This window comes from Coloeus monedula (assembly GCF_965178545.1).
Source record: "Coloeus monedula genome assembly, chromosome: 27".
In the NCBI taxonomy this organism is placed as follows: domain Eukaryota; kingdom Metazoa; phylum Chordata; class Aves; order Passeriformes; family Corvidae; genus Coloeus; species Coloeus monedula.
Window position 1 is genome coordinate 2306858 of NC_138807.1, and position 22308 is coordinate 2329165.

At 51.7% G+C, this 22308-nt stretch overlaps 1 protein-coding gene across 2 annotated transcripts; it reads left to right on the plus strand.

Annotated features, from left to right (window-relative positions):
- Positions 1 to 172: 172 nt before the first annotated feature.
- Positions 173 to 22308, plus strand: SCAMP4 (secretory carrier membrane protein 4). 2 transcript variants are annotated; one of them, XR_014227108.1, is made up of 9 exons: positions 173 to 212; positions 6237 to 6307; positions 6705 to 6758; positions 9563 to 9691; positions 13354 to 13510; positions 16444 to 16545; positions 17750 to 17867; positions 18885 to 19758; positions 22247 to 22308. XR_014227108.1 is itself a non-coding variant. In XM_082297756.1 (8 exons), the coding sequence occupies exons 3-8, from the start codon at positions 6752 to 6754 to the stop codon at positions 19059 to 19061; spliced, it is 690 nt and encodes a 229-aa protein (XP_082153882.1). In that variant the 5' UTR covers positions 173 to 212; positions 6237 to 6307; positions 6705 to 6751; the 3' UTR covers positions 19062 to 21926. The 2 variants fall into 2 exon arrangements, 1 of the variants encoding a protein (XP_082153882.1); XM_082297756.1 differs by lacking the exon at positions 22247 to 22308 and having other exon boundaries at positions 18885 to 21926.

The following is a 22308-nucleotide window of genomic DNA, read 5'->3' on the forward strand; positions in this document are numbered from 1 at the left end:
ACAATTCTGTCCCTCCCGGCCGCCGTTCCGCGCCACCGCCCCTCCCCTTCGCCCTGCCCTTCACATGACAGCGGCGGGGGGTGCGCCGCGGAGCACGCTGGGAGTTGTAGTCCACGGAGGAGGACGCGCAGCGGCGGCGGCTATTGGCGGGACTCTGTTTCCCAGCGCGCCCCGCGGCGGCCCGGGAGGAGTGGGACCGGGCGCTCGCTGAGGTGGGCGCGGGGGGATCGGGCCGGGGGCACCGGGCGGGCCGGGGGCGGCCTGGGAGGAGGGATGGGGAAAACGGGGGTCGGGAAGGGGGAGCGGGGTGGGGGAGGTGGAACTGGGGGCCGGGAGGGGGAGCTGAGGGTCGGGGAGGCGGCGGGGGAGTGCCGGGGGAGCGGGAGCTGGGAGTCTGGGGACGTGAGGGGGAGCAGTGGGCCTCGGAGGAGGGACGGGGGAGCCGGGAGCGGGGGCGGAGCTGGGCGTCGGGAGGGGTCGCGGGTGGTGTCGGGGGCTCGTGGTGTAGCGGGGGCGGGGGGGGAGCGGTGACACTCCCTCAGCCCGGGGGTGTAACGGGGGGTGCCCGGGGAGGGGGCGATGGGGGAGGCTGTGCTTGGGGAGGTATCGGGGACAGGTCTGGGGGGACGGGCCGTGTGTGGGGAGGAATCGGGGACAGCCCGGGCGGGAGAGGGATCGGGGGCGGCCCCGGTGGGAGCCGCTATCGGGGGCAGCGGGCGGGAGGAGCCGGGCCGGGCCGTGTCCCGAGTGCCGCGGTGGGTGAGACCCCCACCCCCGGGGGCGCTCGGGAATTTGCCTCCCGCGGCTCCTTCCCGGCTGGGACACGGCTGGGACACGGCTGGCGGCGCTCGTGGGGATGTAGGGGGGACAGGGTGACATAGCCCGGGGGCCCCGCTCCCGCTGGGGAGGTTCGTGACAGGGATTCTCCAGCAGCTGTGAGGGTGAACCTCTCTGATGTGCGTGCTTTGGGTACCGGAGATGTGTGTGTTGCCCTCGATAGACAGCACCTGGATGTTGTAGTTTTATTTCCCCTTCTAATTTCCCCTTCTCATTTCTGGTCCCGGTGTTCTGTAACTCTCTCAAGAAACTCCTTTGTGGAACCTGCGATGAAGAGAGCAATGGGTTAGAAATTAACCAATAGGTGGATTGATTTATCTGCATTTCAGTGTTATTCTGGGCTAATTAATATTTTTGCTGCTGTCTGCAATCCAATTCTTCTGTGTGAGGCCAGTCTGAGCAGGTGGCAAGGGGTGGAACAGGCTTGTGTCCTAAGCACGGGTGTTTCTGTGCTTTCTGTCTTCTTGAGCCTTCTGAGTTTCTGTTCCTGAGCAGCCACGCTTCACTCCTGGATGTGGTTGTACCAAAATGAATATTTGTCTGCTGTGGGTTTTGCATAGCCAAATTAAGGCTCCTGCCCACCTGCTGCGGCAGCAGGGCTGTAAACAGGCTGGGGGAGCCCTGAAGGGAATTGCTTCCAATTCTGCTGTCTCCCCAGCTCCAGGATGGGGGGAGATGGGGCAGCAGAACCCCCAGTATAGCCAGGAATTCGGAGCTGATCTTGGAATGACGTGGGAGGGGTGTAACCCTTGTAACTTCACTGTTCCTTGCTCCTTTTCTCAGGGCACTGCTGCCATACACACACACAGTTTCCCCGTTCTCCCTGGTTGTGCTGGGTGGCTTTTGGAGTTATTTTTTGGCTGGTTGTGTCACTGCAGGGACAGTGTCCCACCCTGTGAGGGCTTGTGGTGCGTCAGGGAGAGGAAACACCACCAAACCCAAGATGTGTCAGCTCTGGGTTTATAATGCTGAGTTGATTGTTTTGGAGTGGCTGCTGCAGCCTTGGGCTCTCTGAGAAGTTCCTGGTAAGAACTGGGCATCTGAAAGAGGCTCAAACCCAGCCTTTTGTCTTGAAACCAGTGCAGAGCCACCACTTTTCTCTTTAAATTCAGCTGGAGAGATCATGAGAAAGGCGTTTGCTTGTGTGGGAGCTCCGGAGGCTGTGTTGATTCCCTGCCGAGCCGGGTGATTTCAAATCCAGATCTCCTGGATCCCTGCAGGGTCTCGTTTGTTTTAGGCTCTTCTGAAAGGTCTGGGGTCTGCTGGCTCAGGGTGAGTTCTGAAAGCCTGGTAGTCTGATGGTCCTCCCCAAAGGATCAGCTTGAACCACCGTCAGGAGATGTGTGTTGTGCCCAGGTTCCTCATTCTGCTTGTGTTCCCATCGTTAAATCCCTGTTAATGAGGGAGTGTGGACAGTTCTGCTCTGTTCTGGGATCCTGCCCCTCTGCTTGCTCTTGGCAGAGTGCTCTGGATGAAACCCCGGAGTACAGGATTGTGTGGAAGCTCTTGGCCTCACTGCATCGCAGAATCACAGAGTCCTTAAAGTTGGAAAAGGCTTCCAAGGTCATCAAGTCCATCCTGTGACAGATCCCCACCAGCCCAGAGCACTGAGTGCCATGTCCAGGGCACTGGGACACTCCAGGGATGGGGACTCCAGACCTCCCTGGGCAGCCCCTTCCAAAGCCTGACCACTCCTTCCATGGAGAAATTCCTCCTGATGTCCAACCTGAACCTCCCCTGGCACAACTTGAGGCCATCTCCTCTTGTCCTGTCACTTGTTCCCTGGGAGCAGAGTCATCAAATCAGAATGAAAATAAAAAAGCAGTACAGAAACTGGGGGGTTTGTTGGATGGCAGACTTGGGATATTGGGCTCTTCTGAGATTGGCTGGGATCTGCAGGGCACAAGAGAAGCCAGTGTCCTGTGAATCTGGTCATGGGGACGTGCCCCAGGTCACTTGGTGGGTTTATGGCAAAGCAGGAATGAGTGCAGCTCTCCCACTGCCCTGTCACTGCTCCTCTTTTGGCATGGCCTTTGCTTATTCTCTGCCACCTTTCTCTGGTTCTGGAGAGAACAGTAGGGAGAAATAACAAACTTTTTGAACTATTTGATATGGGCAGAATAAAGAAGGGGACTGAGGAGTAGCGTATGCAGTAGCAGGAATGCAAGGGATACTCAGTAATTGCTGATGATACTAAATTGGGAGGAGCTGCTGACCCCGTGGAAGGCAGAGAGGCCCCACAGAGAGTCTCTGCCAAACGCCGGGGCTGAGCAGCCCCCAACCCTGTGGCATGAGACAAGGGCAAGTTCTGGATCCTGCCCTGGGGTGGGGCAGCCCTGGATGCAGGGACAGACTGGGAATCAGAGGCTGGAGAGCAGCGCCGTGGGAAGGGACCTGGGGGTCCTGGTTGGTCCAAGTTGGATCTGAGTCCCCGGTGTGTCCTGGCAGCCCAAAGGGCCACCGTGTCCTGGGGGGCACCAGGCCAGGGAGGGATTGTCCCGCTCTGCTCTGCACTGGGGCAGCCTCACCTCCAGTGCTGGGGGCACTCTGGGCACCACAAGATCAGAAGGGTCCAAAGCTGTTGGAGAGTGTCCAAAGGAGGGACACGGAGCTGGGGAAGGTCTGAGGAGCGGCTGAGGGCACTTGGCTCGTTCAGCTGCAGCAGAGGAGACTGAGGGGAGGCTCCTGGGGGCTGCAGCTCCTCCCGAGGGGAGGCGGAGGGGCAGGGGCTGAGCTCTGCTCTGGGACAGGGACAGGAGCCCAGGGAACGGCTGGAGCTGGGTCAGGGCTGGGCATGGAGCTCAGGGAAAGGTTCTTCCCCCCGAGGCTGCTGGGCACTGCCCAGGCTCCCCAGGGAATGGGCCCGGCCCCGAGGCTGCCAGAGCTGCAGGAGCGTTTGGACAGCGCTCTCAGGGATGCCCAGGCTGGGGTTGTTGGGGTGTCTGTGCAGGGCCAGGGGCTGGATTCAGGATCCCTGTGGGATCCAGCTCAGGATATTCCAGGATTCTGTGGTTCCCAAAATGTGCCTCAAAGCAGATTCCCACAGATATTCCTTCACATTTTCCCTAATGTGAGATGGTGCAGCATCTCACACTGCAGTCACATTCAAAGGAATGGTGGTGTTGTCTGCCTAGAAAAACAGCACTGCTTGTGTTCGTGTCTTGGTTTGAGAGGGAAGTGGTGTCCCTTGAACTGACACAGGGCATTTTGTCTGCGAGATCCTGGTGAAGAAAAGCTCCGACTGTCTCCAGTGGACTCCTGAGTCATGTGCGTGGGACTGTGAACTTCAGAGTTACTCATTGACCACAGATGAACACAGTGGAAAAAGGAAGATCACACCGGAGGTTCCTTAGCGTGTGTGGGATTTTCCTCCCTCCACAAGTAGTGGGTTATAGACGAAGAAAATCTGCAGTGGGTACAGGGTGCTGGGTTTTACCTATTCCCAGTTAAACTGAAAATGTCCAGGTGAATAGAGATCTGATTTACATACTGGAGAGGGACTGTTTATAAGAGGGTGTAGTGACAAGGCAAGGGGGAATGGCTTCAAACTGACAGAGGGTAGGGTTAGATTGGATATTGGGAAGAAATTCTTGGGAAGAAGCTCCCTTTTACCAGGAGCTGGGAAAGTGAACACATCTCAGGAACTGATTACTCAGTGTAGAACATGGCCTTGTGTGCCTGTCCTTGCTGAGAGAAGGGTTCTTAACGCTGCTTTATGGATCCAAACCACATCTTTCTGTAGGGAAATTAGTCATTGTCCCAGGAACTTCTGTGAGATTACTCATGGAAGCAAGGTGGCTGAAGAGGGCAGTATCCAGAAGTTTCTGTTGTAGCTTCATTGTGTGAGAATCCTGGAATCTCCTGAGTTGGAAAGGACCCACAAGAATCATCAAGTCCGAGCCCTGGCCCCACACAAGAAAATCCCAATTTCATGTGCTCTGTCTTCAAAGCACCGAAGTGTGGCTGGAGTTTGTTAGGAAAGGAGCAGGTGGATAACAACAGCTGGGTGAAAGGAGAAGGGGGTACCTCACCAGAATGCTGCTTTGTCTGGGGGTTTTATTTATTTATTTGAGTTAAAGCCTTTCAACAGCACCACAGGTCTCCTTGAGAGGAGGGAACAGGAAAACCATTGTTTGGCCATTGCAGGAAAACTCTGTCAAGCCAGGAATGTCCCCCTCAGTCTTTCTTCCTGATCCCTTTTCCAGTGGATTGACTCCTCTCTGCAGCTGTAGGACACCAACACTGAAGTGCAGCAGCTAAATAATCCTCTTCTGAAGAAGGACCTTATTCACTGGCTCATTTTTCAGTAAAAGATTCCTCTCTCTTAGCGCTTTAGTGTAGCTGCTGTTCATGGGCCATTTGTTCTCCCCCCAAAATTCACGGATCTCAGCCGGGAGCAGCTGCAGAAGGGTGGGGTGAAGTTTTAATGGTGTTCTTAACTGTCTTCATCCTTTATTTTCTATTCACACATTTGAAAAATGCAAAGCTAAAGGCTCCCATTTCCAAACCATCGGTTACAAACTCTGTCAGGCACGGGGCAGTGCCGGTGTTGTGGGACAGCCCGGAGGCCTCAGCTGTGGCAGGGATGGATCCCTGAGCAGCTCCCAGGGGACAGAACCTCCTGTCCACACTCTGTGGCTTCCCTAGAGGCCGGCCCAGGAAAGTGGTATGTTCTCCTCTGTGCAGACTTATTTAAGCTTGTGCATCTCTGCAGAGGGAGAACAGGCTGCTTGTCCAGTCCCGGGTGCTGTTGTCTCCACGGGCTGGGTTAGAGTAGCTCAAATGAAAAGCAAAGCAGCCCAACAAAACAACTGTGCCAGTGCAGAACCGTGCAGCCTCCAGACCTTACCCGGGGCACACGGGAGGAGAGCACGGAGGTGCAGCAAAGGGGAAGCAGCTGCTGTAAATCCGGAGGGATTTGGATACAGTGTGGCTGTTCGGACCCCGCTGCTGCGGCTGCTGTCGGCTGTTCTTAGGGGCAGTTTTTAGTCTAGACTGCCTTCATTTCTGTCAGACTCCACAGGGCTGGTTTGCAGGGCTGGTTTGTGTGTTCTGTGTTTCCATTCTGGGATTTGCAGGTAGGGACACAGGGATACATGGTGTTTTTGTCCTTAAGGAAGGAGGGGTGGAATTAAAGCTCAGCAAAGACTTCTCTGTGTATTTCATCTGTGGGATCAGCTCTGCCAAAATCAGCAACACAGCTGATGCTGGGTAAAGTTCCGAGGATTTGCTTCTGCCAGAGTTACAGCCACGCTCAGTGGTGGTAACAGGAAGAATGAATCTGCATTTGTGCAGAATTTCTAAAATAATGAGGGGTGTTGGGTTTGGTTCCAGCTGATTATTTTTTTGTTAAGCAGGAGTTTAGTGCCCAGCTAACAGGGATTATCTGTTTGTTCCAGGAGTTGGGAAGCACCACAGAGAGCCAGGAGCCAACAAATCATCTCAACACCTAAATGAGGCATTAAGTCTGGTGAGCTCTACACATTTCTCTTCCAATGTATGAGCTCTGCTGGGTCCCACCCTGACCTGTGTGGCTGCCCCTGGAAGCTGCAGGTGTTCTGGCAGGGGCTCCCTGAGCATCCTCAGCCTTTGCCAGGGAGTGCCAGGGGCACATTTGTTTGTTGCTGGACAACACAAACCTTCCAAGTGGCTGAATGAGGTGCTGCCAGAGCTTCCTCTGCCCAAGGAGAAATCAGGATCCTTTCTGTGAGGCTCCAGCCTTCCTCCTTTGGGTGACTGGACACGAGTAGTTTGTAGTGGGAAGCCCAAGCTCTTGTTTGTCACACACTGGGAACATTCCCAGTTCCAGGAGGTTCTCTGGGGGCTGGTTAGTGACATGTGCTGACCTGATTTTTTTTCTCCAACAGATCCGTTGCTCTGTCTGAAACCTCACGAGGGAACACAAGTATTAGACATGGCAGGTAAGAGCACCTCAGATCCAGCAAGGAGAGAGAGTGGTTTCAGAGAGTGCTGTTCATGATGCTGTGGTGGCTGTAACGTGTCAGGAATGTGACCTGTGTCCCTTCCCGAGACCTTGGTGATCCCTAAAGCTCTTCAGCTACTTCTCTTGCCTTGCTCACATTCACTTTTCCTGCTGTGTCCTGATCTGTCTCCTGAGGTTTCTGCCCAAGTGATAAAGGCTCAGGTGTGACTCACTTGAAAGTTTTATGAGGGTGGAATTTATTCAGAAAAAAGTACAGGAGAATAAGTCCTTCTTTCCAGAGGCTTTCCATGGTGTTCCTGGCTGTGCTGTTGACATTAATCCATCTGAATTTTACTTAGGAACAAAATTCCAACTTTTTTTGAAGTAAGAGGAAGTCTGGAATTTGCCTCCAGCTGCTGCTCATGGGTGATGCAGTTTGGTTTTTGAAGGCATGGGGTGCATTTGCTGATCTGATGGGTTGGTCCCAGCCTTGATGGGAGAACTGTAGCACTCCAAGCTCTGCAGACATTAAAGGGGATATTTTCATGTAATTTATTTTGTCTGATGTCAGAAGTAACCCAGAACAGCTGGGAACTGCAGGGTCTCTGGATGGGAGGAGGTGGGCAGCAGCAGAGGTGTAATCCCCAGTCCTGTGTACCTGGCAAACAATCGTGGGGGTGTTTGGACCATTTTATGAGCTTGAAAAACGACAAACTGCAGTGGCTGGTTGGTTTTGGCCCCACCATGTGGGAGCTCTGCACTGGGAGCTGGCAGCAGCTTTGCTCTCCATGACAGAAAATGGGAGAGAGCAGAACCAGAGGAACAATCTGCAGCTTCAGCTGTTGGAGAGGAACAGAGCAAAAGTTTCCTCATCCCTCAGAAAAAAAAAATGGTTAGAGAATCTGCTTTTACTGTTTGATTAATCTTGGTCTTACTGGCTTCCCTAGAGAGCTGTCCCTTCAGCTTTAAAAGCTGTGTCCCCCCCTTTCCCTTGATCCAGCGTTGTTAAATCCCTTTCTAGGCTGCAGGGACACACTGTGCAGGAGAAATCCCATTAGGTGCTTTCAGCAAACAAAAAATTAATGCAAAGGAGTCCAAATTCCTGTGGACTTTGAAAGCATCTGTGGGCCATCAGCTCTCCATGGGATGGAGTCAGCAGTGGTGTTAACCAGTAACTCAAAGCAGTTTGGAGGGCATCTGAATGAATGTAAAATGGGTTTAAGGGAGATTTGTGAGGAGGGGCAGAAGGCTTGATGTTTGTTTTTATCAGGAGAAGTCAAATTGGGCTGGTGACTTCAGTCATTATTCCATAGCTACTTCTGATGTATTCCCAGTGGGCGTTCTCACCATATTTTCTGTGTGAAAATATGCATGAGGGAAAGCCTTTTTCCTTCCTAAAGCCTGGCTGCAGCTCTAGGCTCTTCCCTGCCAACCTTCAAACGGAGCTGAGGAGCTGCTCCTGCAAAATGTCTCCTCAGCCGGAGATAATGGGAAGAGAAGGGAAACTCTTGTGCTGACAGTTCTTGTTCAGACATTTCCTCTCATCTCCTGTGCCATTTGGAGGTTTTCCCAGGACATTCTTCATCTCTTCCTCTGGTTGTTTTTAATTCTGTTTACTGGGGCTGAAGGAGGCTAGAGACAATTAGTCACAATGCCCTGGAATCAAACTTTAATCAGCTCTGGAAGGCAAGAGCAAACATTCCCAAACATGTAGGAACACACATCCAGGCACACACAGACAAATCTGGGAGCTGACAGCAGCAGAGGATTCAGGCATTTAATTACTTGGTTTTAAAACAGAAATTCTTCCCAAGGTAGGGTTTTCTTCACCATAAAGCTTTTGGCAGCATTTGCTGATTTATTGTCTCTGAATGCAAAGCTTTTGCTTTTTTTCTTTGCTTTTTTTTTTTCCCCCCCTAGGGCTTAACCTTGAAGGAAAAACTTGAATGTACCATTTTTCCATTAAAAATCATGTGTGCTTTCAAAACAAGATCATCCCTGACATAAAACCATGGAATCCCAAAATGATTTGGGTTAAAAGGGACCTTGAAGCCCATCCAGTTCCATCCCCTGCCATGGCAGGGACACCTCCCACTGTGCCAGGCTGCTCCCAGCCCCAGTGTCCAGCCTGGCCTTGGGCACTGCCAGGGATCCAGGGGCAGCCCCAGCTGCTCTGGGCACCCTGTGCCAGGGCCTGCCCACCCTCACAGCCAGGAATTCCTTCCCAGCATCTGACTTACTTCCCTGAACTGGATGGTACCTGGGTACAGAATTCCAGTTTGGGGATGCCTTCAGCCACCCTTCCTTATTGTCCCAGGCTACTGCATGTCCCAAGGCCTGACCCATGGCCAGGACATGCTCCTGCCTGCTCAGAGCTGGTGGCTGAAGGTAGCTCTGCTTGTCTGGACACTGACCAGCCTTTCTTTCCTCTTGCTGTGCATTTCTGAAGGGCTGTAACTTATCACCTCTGTGCAGCTGTTTCCCCCAGATGTTGCTGACACCTCCCCCTTCCTGAGGAAACTCATCCTGGAGCTTATTTTAAGGTTTTTTTTCCTTGCAGCACCTTTCACACAACCTCACACTGATGTGTAAAGGTGTTGAATCCACGTGATGTTTGTTAGCTTGTTCCTATTCCCCTCTCTCAGCCTTGTGTGTAGTAAAATAAATGTCCTGTCGACTGCTGAGGAAGAAAACCAAAATATTTGTGGTCCAGGGAGAGCATGAACATGCAGCACTGTTGGGAAGGTGTGGAGGATCTGACATATTTCTGCTCCCAGCTGAAATCTGTGTTCTGTGTTCCAGAAAAGGTGAATAACTTCCCACCGCTCCCCAAGTTCATCCCTTTGAAACCGTGTTTCTACCAGAATTTTGCTGATGAAATTCCCATCGATTACCAGTTTCTGGTGAAGAGAATCTATCATGTGTGGATCTGTAAGTTGAATAAAAAAACTTGTGCTGGAAAAATTTGTGTAGTAAAACCCCGTATTTGTGTAGTAAAACCCCATAGATCTCAATGATTTATGTGCTTTAAAGTTTTGGCTGCAATTAGTTGGTGAGGAGCAATGATCCCCCTTAGAATACTCTGATATTACTTTATGCCTGAATTTTAAACTGTGCCTTGAATCCTTGAAGGATCTTGGAGAAAGGAGGGTGTCAGTGCTGGCAAAGTCTGTTAGTAAATCTGAAGAGGGAAAAAGCAGAGCATGCTTGATACCTTTATTAATGTCAAATGATCATAGAATCCCAGACTGGCTTGGGTGGGAGGGGACCTGAAGGATCATCTGATTCCACCCCCTGCCACGGGCAGGGACACCTCCCACTGTCCCAGGCTGCTCCAAGCCCCAATGTCCAGCCTGGCCTTGGGCACTGCCAGGGATCCAGGGGCAGCCCCAGCTGCTCTGGGCACCCTGTGCCAGGGCCTGCCCTCCCTCCCAGGGAACAATTCCTGCCCAATCTCCCATCCAGCCCTGCCCTCTGGCCCTGGAAGCTATTCCCTCTTGTCCTGTCCCTCCATCCCTTGTCCAAATTCCCTCTCCAGCCTTTTTGTAAGCCCTGTTTAACTCCCAAAAATAGCTACCTCAAGGAAATTCCCAGTTCCCCTAAGGTAAGAGGAATAGGAGAATTTTAGACAAAATAAATGTGGCCCATTTGCTGCTACCTGGCTCCCCACCTCGCTCTAGGAAGGCTAAAATTCCCCTTTATCCCCTGATTTTGCTTCCCAATGAAAGCAGTGTCTTCTAGCTGCCTGCTGGCTCTTCCTTAGCTATCCACAGCCCCCAAACACTCCCCATCGTGCTGGAGTTGGGAGCTGATCCTCTGTCATGGCTGGTGATGTGCTGATACTCTGTGTGAACAGAGCTCCTGGCCCTGGGCTCCTGTTTGCCTCAGCCATTCAGAAACCAGGAATGAAAATTGACCATTCTTCTCCAAGGAATGAAATCGGTGTGGCAGGCCTAGGAAACCACAGGGAATGCTTTGGAAGATTAAGAATCTTTTTGCCTTGCTTATCGTTTTTTCCCCAAATGCTTGTCATCCTCTTTACCCTTCTCACTGAAGGAAAGCTTGTTTTCTGCCAGCTCTGCATTTGGTGGCGTGGCTTTTATTCCAGATGCACGGGATGTGTGTAGGAGAGAGATTTGTGTGCATAAATAATGGCATAATCCATGGCTCCATTGTTCTTTGGTTATGTGGAGCTGCTGCAATGAGCTCTGTAATTTTCTTGCCTGAAGAAGCTGCCTGTCCCTCCAGACTCACTGGTGCGATGTCGAAGCTGTAAAGCCGCCTTTGTCCTCCCCTCTCGCAAAACAAAGAGTCCCTCAGTCGAGTTAATGGCAGGCTGGAGGAGAGCCAGGGATTTGGGCATGGCCAGGAGAGCTGCCATCTGCACCAGGAGTTTCACATTTCCATCTGCAGCGCGCTTCCTTTTGGGGTCTCCCTGATTTTTTGGCATGGGTTCGAGAGAGACACGTAGAGGGAAGGAGGTAAACAAGAAAAGGCCGGTTTTGAAAAGTAGAAATGCACAAGTCGTTGCTGGAAGGGTGATTGCTCATTACTTTAATTGGATGTGAGCACTGGATTAAGGTGGAGGGAGGTTTGGGGAAGGCTGTACCAGAGCTCCCACTGCTGGAGAACAAACTCTGACCTGAGGCACAGGGAGAGCCAAAAGTTCCTTAAAACTTTGTAGATGCTCTTGGCTTGGCATTGTTTTGTTTGGGTTTTTTTTTAATTAAGTAACTTCTGGAGAATAAATACCCTCTGAAAATGAATATTTGGAGAAGTACAGCTAATTGGTGTATAAATGAAATATCAGATTCATGGAATCCCAGAACGGTTTGGGTTGGAGGGACCTGAAAGCTCATCCAGTGCCACCCCCTGCCATGGGCAGGGACACCTTCCACTATCCCAGGGTGCTCCAACCTGGTCTTGGACACTGCTAGGAATGGGGAATCTACAAACTGTTAGTTTAAGTACCTAAAATTAATTAATTTAAATAACTACTATTCCTTCTTCCCCCCCAACATTAAGACACATCCAAACCATTGTGTGTTAAACCTTGTTGGCTACTCAGAAGACATTTTCTTTGCAGTAAACCAGTGTTTTATTTTACTCTTGGTGTAAGACAGAAGTAGCAGCTGGGTGTAGGTTTCATTCTCCTGCGTTGTCAATATAATTTTGTGACCATAAAACCTTGCATTTGTTTAGGACTCCCAGGCTGTGTGAAGGCAGGTGAGTCAGTGCCCAGGAGGAGAGGGAAGAGTCAGAAGGACCAAGGCAGTGATGTGCAGATGAGCTGCAGAGCCATGGCAGGGGGTGAAGCAGGGAATGGGCAGGACGCTTGGCACAGGTGAAGAGAAATTCAGGGATTTAATTTTGCCTGAATAACTGAGGCCAAGGTCCAGAGTGTTCCCATGAGCTCATCACCAGGCTGTGCTGGAGGGTCTTTGGTGTTTGGACCTCCCACTGTCTCCTTTCTCTGTGCTTGTTGATACAGGTTACCACAAAGGGTTTGAAGAGTCACCACCAGTTTTCCAAAATAGGAGCTTGTAAATTGGCCTCTTTGACCTTGGCAGTGCCTGGGGGGATGCAGGGACAGGTGCAGGGAGCCCTGGCTTGTGGCTGAACCCCCTTTCCAGGGATGTGAGCTCCAGAAAAATGGGGGAGCAGCATCCCTTCACGCACTACTACTTACTGCAGCACTGCTGTGCTCTGGGGGCCTTTGTCAACTGTTCCTTTTTATCCAAGTGACAGGAACAGGAATGTGAAAAGGCCTCTAAGCCACCCCTGTGGTCCCATATTCTCAGCCTGATTGGAGTTTGTTTATCCCCTTGCTCAAGGCAGCGCTTCAAGCCCTCAAGCTGGTATCCAGGCTTCCTCAGAGGCCCAGGGAAGTGGAGAGAGAGCCTGCAAGGCACTGAGCTGGCTCTGAGATAGCTCCTGAGGCAGCCCCAGCAAGCGCAGAGTCTTTCAGAGGCAGGGGCAGGGTTACCCCCCCGTCCTCTCACAAAGGGTTTTGCTACAAATGGAGCTTAGACCTTGCTCATAATTCATAATAACACTGGCTTGAGTCGTGTGTTGGTCACATCAGTTGCTACCCAAGCTCTCCATCCTTTGACAGGTTGTAAAAGAGTTCCCTCATCCCTCTGCTGCAGGATCCCTCTGGAGCTGGATGTTCCTGTGCTCCCAGCTCCAGGGTCACACAGGAATCTGCAACTCGCTTGGAGCAGCTGCATTGCTGCCCCAGGGACCTTTCCCATTGGAATCCTGGGGGCTTCATAGAGTCCTGGAACATCCTGAGTTAGCAGGGACCCACAAGGACCATCAGTGCAGCCCCTGGCCCTGCACAGACACCCCAACAACCCCAGCCTGGGCATCCCTGAGAGCGCTGTCCAAACGCTCCTGCAGCTCTGGCAGCCTCGGGGCCGGGCCCATTCCCTGGGGAGCCTGGGCAGTGCCCAGCAGCCTCGGGGGGAAGAACCTTTCCCTGAGCTCCATGGCCAGCCCTGACCCAGCTCCAGCCATTATCTTTTGTTTCCTTTTCTCATGGAGTCCTGAAACTGCCCCACCCCACGTTCTCTCCTCTGCCCTCTCCCCAGTTTACTGCATCACACTGGCCGTGAACCTCATCGCCTGCCTGGCCTGGTGGATCGGGGGAGGCTACGGGGTCAACTTTGGCCTGGCCATCCTCTGGCTGATCCTCTTCAGCCCCTGTGGCTATGTCTGCTGGTTCCGACCTGCCTACAAAGCCTTTCGGTGAGTAGGAGCCCAGGAGGTACTTCTGGTCCAGTTTCCTCTGGAAGCTTCCCCAGTTGTTACTGGGCGGTGCTGCTGGGGAGATCTCTCTGACTGGGATGAAGGTTCAGCACTTGAAGTCTGAATGTCTTGTTTACTTTTGAAATGAAGAAGAATGTGGCTACTTTTAAACACTAGATACGGGACTGAGGGTCACGTAAGATTGGAGGTGAGCAGTTTGCCACTTCTAGGGGGGTTAAATTCATGTTTTACTTAAATAAACTTAGCAGCACCCTCATCTCAGTGCAATAGGTGCTAATTTGGTAAAGCTTCATTGAGGCTTATTTTGATGGAAGACTATTAAGTTATTAGTTTTTGAGAACTCTTCTGATTTCTGTCTCTGGCTACTTGAGAGCTTGTCTGCTTAGCTTTTTAGATAAAAGCAGTTCCCTGGAGTCAGTCCTTCTGAAACTCCACAAATATTTAAAACCATCCTACATTTTTGCTTTAATTAATAATCATTTGCATTTGCTGTGGACCACGAGGCATCACTCAGACATTAATGTGTAAAGCCTGGCAGAGCTGGGAGGGTCCTGAGCAGTTCCCAGCCTGACACAGGGAAAGGAGGGACCTGCCCAGTGCCACCACCACACCCCACACACCAGTCAGGGCTTTGCCCTCTGAAGGTGAAGCTCCTCTTGGTAGGATACTCTGGATTTTGATTATTCACCAGACCCAGTGATGAGCTGGTTTGGGTAACAGCAGAAGCAGCTGATGGAAGTGGGAGGTGGCAGGTGGGTCCTGTCTGTTTAGTACACGATAAATTGTTTAAATGCGCTTCTGAATTGATGCTTTGTATGCCCACAGCACTGGGCAGGTACTGATAAAACACCAGTGGCATCATGGAGTACAGGGGAGGGTCATTTCTGCTGGAAACAGGAGGGTTGGATTTGTCTCAAAGTTCTAAAGGACATGAAAATCCCAGCTCTGAACTCTTGCCCTCTGGAGCCAGAGTTTGTCCCCATCCTGAGCTCAGAAGCCCCAGGGCCTCCAAGTGCTGGAGCTCTGTTCAAAGAGGAATTTCCATTCTAAAGTCTGGGAAAAATTACTCCTCCCTGCTGACCTCCCTCGGGCTCCACAAGGGCCGTTTCTCATTATTCCTTGAACGTTGTTTGGATGTGTTTATGCAAGTGAATGCTGAGAGGTCCCCGAGGTTACTCTGTGCACAGACTTGCAGTTAAATAAAGACTCAACCCCAGGGACAGAGAGGGGAGCTCAGGGATCATCCCCTGGGACAGCAGTTGGGAAGAGGCGTGGAAATCACCACGGAGGGGCAGCACTGTTGGGATCACAAGTGGTGATTCCAGAGGCAAAATCAGACCCACTTGTCCTGGAGGGGGCCACCCTTCAGTGCTGGCACCCTGTCCTGCGAGGATGCTTCCCTAGAACCTTCATCATCCCGCTGCATCCCAAATTAAATTAGCTGCAGAGCTTTGGCGCTAGGGCAAAGCTGTAGCAAATCTGCACCAGAAAGCTGGATGAGAAATCACCTTTTCTCTGTATCCTCACTAATTCCTGCAGATCCTTTCAAATGAAGACTCCTCCAGCCCCTTCAGGTCGGAGTTGCAAGAGTCTGTTTGAAGGCTCAGCCTCGAGCCTAATCCTTGTTAATTGGATTCTGACAGGCACCAATGTCAGCAGGCCCTGCCTAAAGTGTTTCTTTCATGTTGCTGTACTCTGAGGTGGTGTTTGAAGGGTGGGATTGTGAGGATACTCAAGGATGACAAATCTTGCACAACCACCATTTGGGAGCTGACAGACACCCAGACCAACACGGGCAGCTCTGAGGAGCGTGGGCCTGGCTGGAGGCTTCTCCATGTGCCTCACCTCCCTCATCTCCTCCCTAGGCATCAGGGGCTAGAATTATAATACTACCAACCATTAGCATAATAAAAATAATTAAAATAATAAGCATTTAAATACTTTCAGGGCTTAAGCAGGAGCTGGCAGTGGTTGGAGCTCTTTTGTTAACTCCCTTTTGCACCAAACTCCCTCATAAGCACCTGAAGTGTTTTTTGTAGATAAATCATTGGCCCTTTGAGTTCCTTAGAGTATGGGAATCATTTGTATCAGTAAAAATGATAGTTTGAGGAACTTTGAATGTGCCTGATGTGGCTGGTTTGATGGGATGAAGATGCATTGTGGTAGAGCCCAAACTTGGGCAGGGCAGTGCTGGGCCCCCAGTGCACCCATGACAGAGACTGTGAATGTCCCTGCTCAGCATCTTGCTTGGGGCCATTTTGTACCTAATTATTGTACCTGCATAAACTCAAGGACCTCACCTGTACATCCTGAGGATGGGGAGCCTGCAGAGATGGGAAGAGAAGTGTGTCTCTGCTTTCAGGGTACCACCCAGCTCTCTCATGGCTGCTTTCCCTCCTATGATGTCCCAGAGCTGGATTATTTACCACAGATGTGGGAACATGATGGCAAGCAGACACTGAGACCTTCCCAGCTGGAATTCTCATGCTCAATGATCACTTCTAGTGTATGGACAAGCTCTACCTGGCAGTGTCAGGCCCCTGTGTGCCCCTTGCCAGGGGCTGAGCTGGGCAGGTATCAGGCTGGGCTGACGTTTGGTCAGAGAATGATTCAGACTCTCTGTGTGGGAGACTCGTGTCCCTCCACCTCTCCTTCTGTGTCCTCATACGTGTAATTCCTCGGGGAGAGCAACTGCAGGAGCCAGGTTATTGGGAGACAGTCTGTGCTGCTGAGTCATGGAGCTGTGTGCTCTCACTGCCAGGGAAGGGGAAGAAGCCTCCCAGCACACAGCTGTGGAGGGATCCCTCTGGAGTCCCCACTGTGGAGGGTTTGAATGTGGTGGTGGGGTCACACATGGGTGTGAAGCAGCACAAGGCGCCAGTGCCCCCCTGACCTCCTCTCTTCCTCCACAGGTCGGACAGTTCCTTTAATTTCATGGCCTTTTTCTTCATCTTTGGGGCGCAGTTCCTGCTCACGGTCCTGCAGGCAATCGGCTTCTCCGGATGGGGAGCGTGGTAAGCAGGAATGTCCCAGCAGGCCCGGGAGCTCTGAGCTGTGGCCGTTGCCAAGGACTTGGAGAGGCTGATGGGAGTCTGTACAGGGTGGAGAGGAAGAAGCTTTCTGATTTCCCCAGTGGCACAGCTGTATCTGCTCTTGGGGTGCACGATTCAGGTTTCATTGCTGTGTTGGCAGAAATCAAGGCCAAGCTGGATGGGACTTGGAGCAACCTGGTCTAGTGGAAGGTGTCCCTGCCCATGTGGTCTGGCTGGGCTTTAAGGTCTCCCTTCCAACCCAAACCACTCTGTGATCTTCACCTGGTTGCTCTTTGTAGGCTCTTCCCTCAGTGTCCATTTCTTTTACCATTTAACCAGCCCATGTCAGGCTCAGCTTTGCCCTCAGAGCTGGTTGGCAGCACACGGTGAGCAGAGTGTGTGACTCACTGTTGGCCTATGAGAAGTACTGTGAGAGTTCTCCTGTAATAAATGGGAGCTTGTTAGTGTCTGTCCCTGGTTGTGTTATAATTGTTTGGCATTTTAGCTTCCTGAATTTAGAGACTTGAGAGCAATTCCTGCTGAAACTACAAGTAATGGAAAGTCCTAGCACTCCATATAACACTCTGTTTTCAGAAATGCTGATGCCTCACCTGGTTTTTGCCAGCAAAGGAATGGAGATGGAGTGTAAATCACAGGACCCTGGTGTTCCCTGATCCCAGCTCTGGTCTCTAGATGCACAGCCAAAAGCACCTTGGGAATATATCTTCTCTTCCCAAACTCCATGCAGCTGGCTGTCCCTTAAAGCTCTGAGACTGGCTTAGTGAGGGATGCTGGCAAGTGAGAGTTAAGATCTTGGGGAAACACCTGCATTGAATTCTGTCAATTGTCGTCATTGTTTGTTTCATTTTCAAGAGCTTCAAAGCTGCCTTGTAATTTCTGGGTTACGAATCACAGAAACAGAGAATGGTTTGGGTTGGAAGGGATGTTAAAGCCCATTCCATCCCATCCCCTGCCATGGGCAGGGACACCTTCCACTGTCCCAGGCTGCTCCAAGCCCCAATGTCCAGCCTGGCCTTGGGCACTTCCAGGGATCCAGGGGCAGCCCCAGCTGCTCTGGGCACCCTGTGCCAGGGCCTTATAAGCAAGTAAACAGTTTTTCTGATAACAAGGACACTTTGAAAAGCAGATTATTATGATATTGTATCTCTTTTTCTGTTTCTTCCAGTGGATGGTTGGCAGCCATCACCTTCTTCAGCACCAGCGTGGCAGCTGCTGTGTTCATGCTCTTCCCTGCCATCATGTTCACGATGTCAGCGGTCGCGATGCTCATCTGCATTTTAAGGGTAGGTTCTTCTAGTGGAAGGTGTCCCTGCCCATGGCAGGGGCTGGAATGAGAGGAGTTTTAAGGTCCCTTCCAACCCAAACCATTCTGGGATTCTTCAGATCTCTCTGACTTGGAGTATCCCTGCTGTGTATAACAATAATGCAAAGAGGCAGCTCAGCAGCCACCACAAGGCATCACTGCTTTGAAAGGTTTCACAGTGCAGTCAGCTGATGTTTCTCAGAGTTTCTGGAGGACAAATCCAGACAGCACAAGACAGCTCAGGCTGGAAATTGTCACGGTGTCGTGTGGTGATGTTGCTTTATGTCATGCAAAGCAAGCTTCATGTGGAGCAACCTGAGGCTGTGTGAAGTGGGGAGGTTTGGATTGGATATTAGGGAGCATTTATTTTCACAGAAAGGGTTGTAAAGCATTGGAACAGGCTGCCCAGGGTAGTGGTGGAATCATCATCCCTGCAAGTGGATGTAGCCCCTGGGGACATGGGCTAGTGGTGAACATGATGGTGGAGCTGGCATGATGGTTGCACTTGGTGGTCTTGCAGGTCTTTTCCAGCCTCAACAATCCTGTGATTCCATGATTTGTTGCTCTTTGGGATGGTCAGTGGTGAAGCATCTGCAGTGGGGACCAGGTGGCAGGGTGGGAATTGGGTCTCTGCAGAAAGAAGGATTTGCAGTAGGAGTCTCTGGAAAGCTTTGGTAGATGGGGAAGACAGAAGCCCTGTGGAAGCAGTGGTGTCTGTGTTGGAGAGGTTTCAACCCCCTGGCCTGGGCTGGCTGCCTTGCTGTGGGATCCTGAATCCTGGGCATGCAGCTGAGATGGGTTCAAGTGTTGGGTTGATATTCTCTATCTGCACCTCTGTTCACTGCATTATTGCATTTTTTGTGCTTTTGTTCCTCGGAAATCCAGCTCTTCATGGAGAGAGGAACAAATCCACGATCCCGTTCCCAAGTGGCTCTGCAGGGGCACAGCTCTAGGCTCTGGTGCTGACTCTTCTCCTCTCCTCCCTTTTATCCCTTAGGTACATAAAATCTACCGAGGGGCTGGTGGAAGCTTCCAGAAGGCTCAAGATGAGTGGAACAGCGGCGCATGGAGGAACCCTCCCAGCAGGGAGGCCCAGTACAGCAATTTTTCTGGGAACAGCCTGCCAGAGTATCCCACAGTGCCCAACTATCCCTCTGGAAACCAATGGCCTTAAGCAGCAACAGCTGCAAACTGCCTGGATTCTCTCCTTTTTGGTCTTTTTATTCTTGTTATTGGAAAAGATCATTTGCATTCCCCCCAAGCACCCCACTCATCTCGGGGACCTCTCTGGTTCTTGTCTCCTGATGCCTGCGGAATGTCCGTGCTCTCAGCCCTTCCCACCTCCACTGCACTGCACGGCTGTGGCAGAAAGCTTTTTGTTTGCCTTGAGTCACCAGTATTTGCCTCGTTGCAGACTGAGAACAAACCCTTCACTGCCCTTGCTTGAGGGAATCCTCTCCTGACCATCCCTGGAAAAGGCTCAGCTTCCCCGTGATGGCAACACTACCACAGCTGCTCCTGCTCCTGCTCAGCTTCCATGGAATGCACAGCTCAGCACCACGCCGTCTGCAGCAAATGCAATCAGAGCATTGGTAGCAACTGGTGTTTACTCTCCTGGATGAATAATGTGGAATTTTTCACTCTAAGGGAAATGCAGCCCTTCAATTACTTGGTACTGGTGACACTGACGTGATTTGTGAAAGCCCCACCCCCCGTGGGAGGATCCCTGCAGGTAACAGAGCGTGCCCTGGGTGAGTCCTCGGATGTGAAGTCCCCACGAGTCCTCATTTGCCTGGCTCAGACTGTTGTGATGCTACAAGTCTTGCTTTCCCTGCTGCCAGAACTTCTCGCCGGATCCACGCGTTCCAAAGGTGCAGATTCATCTCCTTAGGTTCAGGATTGCTCACTAAAGCCTGAATCAAAGCCCAGTGGAAACCAGTGCAGAGCTGACACTGGGCCTTGGTGATGTTCACCCTGGTACAGGGACTCGGCACGAGATCTCCCCACTGTGTAACTTCCAGCCAGGTTTTGTGCTGGCCCAAGGAATGCCCCACCGGACACACCTTGTCCTGTTGGGACTCCCTTTTCCCGGGTTCCCGGCCAGGAGCCGGATGCAAGATAATGATTGATCTCAGTGCTGGGGCCCCAGGGTGGTTTGGAAATGCTTCTGTTACAATGAATAGTTTAATTCTGCCTTCTGCTGGTGTGGTTGAACTCCAGACATTACAGTGGGGTCTGGGAGACCAAGGGAAGCTTGTTAGTCCTCATGGCTGCTGTTGGCTGTGGCTGGCAGCACTTCCATGAGAGAGAGATTCCTGCCTTTCTCCAAGGATCAGCTGAAGGGAGGATGAAGCTGTTGAGAGGGATTGTTTTCCCTGAGATTATCCTCCACCTTGTCATTCATCTCCATTTTGTGCCTGAGCCATCCAATTCCCAGTGTCCTACAGCAATCCAGGCAGCAAAGGCTGCGGTTTCCTCTTCCCCCCCTCAGCCTGCTGTGAATTTTTTCAAACCCGTCCCAACTGGGAGGTCAGTTCCCAATTTTTTTATAGGGAGTGAGTGTTCCAAGTCTTTGGCTCTCAAGTTTTGGCCAATGATCCAGAGTGCTCCATTTGGGAGACCCAGGAGGGTTTGGGCACCCTGGGGATCAGACCCGGAGCCTGCTGCCTTGGCAGGCTGCTGATGGGGTCACTCCAAATTCACAGTGAGCAACTGGAAAACAAAACTGGCTCCTGGAAAGGGACAGGGACATGGTCCTAGCTAGGTGGAATTGATTTGCAAGTGATCTTTTGAAAATTTTTCTCTACATGTGCCTTATCTAATGAAATCACAGTTCACGGAGGAGAGCTCCCGCTTCCCCCTCGCCCCTGCAGAATTCCCTGTTTCCCTATTAACTCGTCCTGTGCCACACTGTAAATAATGAGGGAAGCACAGCCTGGAGTCTGCACGACCCCTGTGTTACCAGGGCCAAAGCAAAAGCAACCCTGGATGGGAGGGCAGAGCCTCCCCGAATTTGCGTTTACAGCCACACTGACCCCGTGCTGCAGGAGCAGCCCTCCACTGGCTCTGGGACACCAACGTGCTCCCAGCACCAGGGGCTTTTCCTGGAGAGTGTGCAATGCACTTGGGAGGACGAGCTCTTGGAGCCTTCTTAACAGAACACGACCTGATGGCGTTGTGAAGCTTTTAGGTGCCTTTGTCCTGTGTCAAGTGTAATTTTAAGTGTTCTCTGTCGCTTGCCATCGGAGTGATGAAAGAACTGCCTGGCGTTGACTCCCTGGAAATACGATGGATGCACCACGGGGTGAGGGTCAGCGGGGCTGAAGGTGGGATTGGCCACACTTGGGAGCCAGGACATGGTGCATCCGTGTCCCTCGCTCCTGCCCCTCGCCATCCTCGGCCTCTTGCCAAAATTCTTCAAAACCCTTTGACTCCTGCCCCATTTTAGTGTGTCAAGTTGGAGGTTTCGAAGGAACCAAGAGGAGAAGCATTGCTGGGGGTTCCACATCCTCCTTCTCTTTGGGATTTTTCCCTTGGAGAATATGGGGGCTGTGTTGAAGCACCCACCCTCAGTCACACTGGAAATGCTTGATGCAAGGGGAGGAGGTGCCTGGGAGCCTGCCCAGCGGAATGGTTGGAGCTGGACACCAAAACCACCCCCCGTTAGCCTGCACTGCCTGAGATCCCTGTGGAGCTCAATGCACCCCCAGGTGGGATCTGCCATCTCACCCCCCTCCCTCCTCTTCAATGACAGAAACCGTAATTCCAGAAAGTTGACCCAACACGCTGCCTGAACAGCCATGGCTTAATTTTTTTTTTTTTTTTGGACTCCTCTGTATGTTTTTAAATGTTTACAATAGATTTCTAAGAGTTCTTAACACCATTAACCCGGCCCTGGCTCCTGGTGTGGTCGGGCGTCACGTGGCGTGTCTGTGTGCAATGTTTCATGTCACCCGTGGAGCTCTGGGTTTTGTTTTGTGTTTTTCTCCTAATCACAAGACAATAAATGCTCATCCTGTGCTTGATGAGGAGAACTGGCCGCATTGGAGAAGTGTCTGTTCCTAGGTAACCAGAGTTATCTGGCAGAGGGAAATGGCAAAAGCTCTATTTTCCTCCAAAGTCTCCCACTGCATGTTGTTCTCTCTGTAAAAGAACAGCACGTTGATGGATGAGGCTCATCCTCTGTGCTGGGGATGGGTGTGAGTGGCTCGTTGTGCTTTGTACTCTCAGAGACGCCCCATCAACTTTGCCCAAAGGTGCTGCTCTTACTCCCACCTTCTAACAACGGGATTGGAGAGCAGAGTGTGGACAAAGTCCCATCTCCCAAGCACTGAGGTCATTTTTGTGGCCTTTCCACAGTGCAGAGAGCCTCGTGCTGGCCCCTGGCAGTGCTGGTGTCTGCTTTCCCCAGTTCCTGCCTG

Coding starts and splice junctions, on each gene's coding strand:
- SCAMP4 (XM_082297756.1), top strand. Junction 9,692..13,353: donor AATCTATCATGTGTGGATCT/GTAAGTTGAATA, acceptor CCCTCTCCCCAG/TTTACTGCATCACACTGGCC. Junction 16,546..17,749: donor TTCTCCGGATGGGGAGCGTG/GTAAGCAGGAAT, acceptor TGTTTCTTCCAG/TGGATGGTTGGCAGCCATCA.